The sequence below is a fragment of the Rhincodon typus genome, chromosome 16 (genome assembly GCF_021869965.1).
Source record: "Rhincodon typus isolate 14 chromosome 16, sRhiTyp1.1, whole genome shotgun sequence".
Lineage (NCBI taxonomy): Eukaryota > Metazoa > Chordata > Chondrichthyes > Orectolobiformes > Rhincodontidae > Rhincodon > Rhincodon typus.
Genome location: NC_063347.1, coordinates 54,632,551 through 54,635,252, shown reverse-complemented (window position 1 = coordinate 54,635,252; position 2,702 = coordinate 54,632,551). Strand labels below are relative to the sequence as shown.

The 2,702-nt window shown below is 50.2% G+C and overlaps 1 protein-coding gene across 10 annotated transcripts in view; it reads left to right on the top strand.

Moving 5' to 3' along the window:
- Window positions 1-2,340, top strand: part of LOC125485088 (cadherin-related family member 4-like) — a 70,863-nt gene extending 68,523 nt beyond the window's left edge. For all 10 annotated transcript variants that reach the window (XM_048606169.1, XM_048606163.1, XM_048606170.1 and 7 more), the window contains one exon: window positions 1,849-2,340. In XM_048606169.1, coding sequence (XP_048462126.1) covers window positions 1,849-1,998 — 150 coding nt within the window. In that variant the 3' untranslated portion in view covers window positions 1,999-2,340. The remainder of the gene's footprint in view (window positions 1-1,848) is intronic.
- Window positions 2,341-2,702: the final 362 nt, after the last annotated feature.

The following is a 2,702-nucleotide window of genomic DNA, read 5'->3' as shown; positions in this document are numbered from 1 at the left end:
GTGAGGGTGGGGAGTTGGATGGGTTGCAGTGTGTGAGAGGGTGGGGAATTAGATGGAGTACAGTGTGTGTGTGAGTGTGTGTTTTTGAAACAGCAGGTCTTTCGGTACACTGTCAGCATGGACGAATATCAAACAGCTTCTCTCAGTGTGCAGTGTTGCATTTTGGAGGTAGCAGGCTGGATCACACCGTCCCTGGAAATCAATCTCCCTGTAGAAAGGGTTAGACTGTGGACCCTTGTGGATAAAGTGGGAAAAATTGCCAAAAGGGAACTAAAGCAGGTTCATGACCTGTGTTTTTTGTCATCCTGTGTTATTAAGAAGAAGAGAAAACTCCCAATTCTAGTAGTTTCTGGAAATGTAAAATAAAGCTGGTTGTATCTGGAGGGACACAGCAGGTCAGGCAGTATTTATGGAGATAGAGAAACCGAGGTAATGTTTTTGATTGGTTGATTCCATCACAAACTGTAGGGGTTGAAGAATGCACCAGCTTCTTCTCATGCAATGATGTCCACTTGAGGATAGCTTGCTCCTCTTGCAAGTCAATGGGGTCTAAGTTTCTGGGAATTTTCCCTGCTGTCTGCAATGTCTTGAATTTTGCCTCTTAATGTTGTGTATTGACTCTCGCAGAGTGTTGGGCACCTTTCAGAGTGAACACCATCCAGTTTGGTCATTCACAAGCCAGAGAGTTCCAGAGGGATGTGTGATCTCATCAGGGATGCTTTAGAAGGTCCCTGAAGTGTCTCCACAAGCTGCTGCAGTCTCCAGCCTCCTCACTTCAGGAGGGTGCTGTCAGGAGTGGCATGCTGTACCTCGCAGAACTGAACTGAGCAATTCGCTCCATGGTGCTGTGCATTTTGGGGAAGAGGAACACTGCAGTTGGACCATCTCTCCTTGTGACGAGATTTGGAGGAGAGGGTGAAAGCTGCTTCTTTCCCTGGAGCGTTGAGATGGTTGCTTGTGAGGACAGAGGCAGGGAAAGATGCAGGGATCGAACCGAAGGGAAGGTGTGCGATGGGGTGCAGGGTGGGTTGCCGTGAAATGACAAAAAGATGTCGGAGTGGATATGTCTTCAGGCAGTTTTTCACTGAGGGGAGAGATAGTAGGAACTGCCGATGCTGGAGAATCTGATGTAACAAGGTGTAGAGCTGGATGAACACAGCAGGCCAAGCAGGATCAGAGGAGCAGGAAGACTGACGTTTCAGGCCTAGACCCTTCTTCAGAAATGGGGAGGGGAAGGGGGTTCTGAAATAAAAAGGGAGAGAGGGGGAGGCGGATAGAAGATGGATAGAGGAGAAAATAGGTGGAGAGGAGACAGACAGGTCAAAGAGGCGGGGATGGAGCCAGTGAGTGTAGGTGGGGAGTTAGGGAGGGGATAGGTCAGTCTAGGGAGGACGGACAGGTCAAGGGGGCGGGATGAGGTTAGTCGGTAGGAGATGGGGGTGGGGCTTGAGGTGGGAGGAGGGGATAGATTGGAGGAAGGACAGGTTAGGGAGGCGGAGACGAGCTGGTTTTGGGATGCGGTAGGGGGAGGGGAGATTTTGAAGCTTGTGAAGTCCACATTGATACCATTGGGCTGCAGGGTTCCCAAGTGGAATAGGAGGTGCTGTTCCTGCAACCTTCGGGTGGTATCGTTGTGGCACTGGAGGAGGCCCAGGATGGACATGTCATCCAAGGAGTGGGAGGGGCAATTGAAATGGTTCGCGACTGGGAGGTGCAGTCGTTTGTCACGAACCGAGCGTAGGTGTTCCACAAAGCGGTCCCCAAGCTGAGGGGAATTGGTTTACTGTCCAAGTGTAGAAACAAACGTTGGTCCAACAGATCCTTGAATGTAACTACTTTCTCTCTCAGCTACAGGAAGGCCTTATCTCTTCAACACGACAACAGGAGCCCGCCGGTGGATGTGAGAGATCGAGGGGCCCCCCATTCCAGCCCCTCCCTGGGAGGAAGGCGAGCGTATTTACTGTAGCGTGTTCTGCACCCTGGTCGGGGATGGGGTAATAGTGCAGATACGGGGGAGCACACTGCATCAAGCTGATCATTGCTACACTTCACCCAAGTGACTCCTGACCTGGCACACTTGATCTTCGACCATGTGGGCACCAGCAGACTCCGTTCCTCACTGATTGATGCATCTGCATGGAAGTGATTCTGATACAAGGGAAAGCTTCAGGATCAATCTTGTTGGGATCATTATCTTGCTTTGAAATATTCCTGCCTGGCCATACCTTAGTCATGTCTGAATTAGGGGACCCACAGTAGTCTCATACACCCTGTAGTGCCACATACGTATTTGATGGAATGGGGGGAAGAAAAGGGATTAAAAAAAAAAGACGAGTTGCACTTTTTTTTAAATGTGTGTATTTTTTCACCTGCTCAGAAGGGCACTGAAGAGTGTAATCCCTGTTGTAACCGGGGATTGCGCTGAGGACTCAGGCCCCACGGTACCAGCCGTATTGGAAAGAGAGTGAGAGATAGCTGTAGTGCATGATGGCCACCACCAGCCTTGGGAAATGAAGTACCTGCAGAGCGAACATATGGCAGGGTAAGAGCTATACACTTCTTCCCCCAAGTCCGAGCAAGAGAGACACAGCAACGAGATGTGTGCTGAAAACAAGCCCAACCCCTTTTCAAGCAGAGCCTTCGAGTGCCTCATTAACCCTGATACTGAACTGTGACTACTTCCCAGTCCCAGGAATGATGAT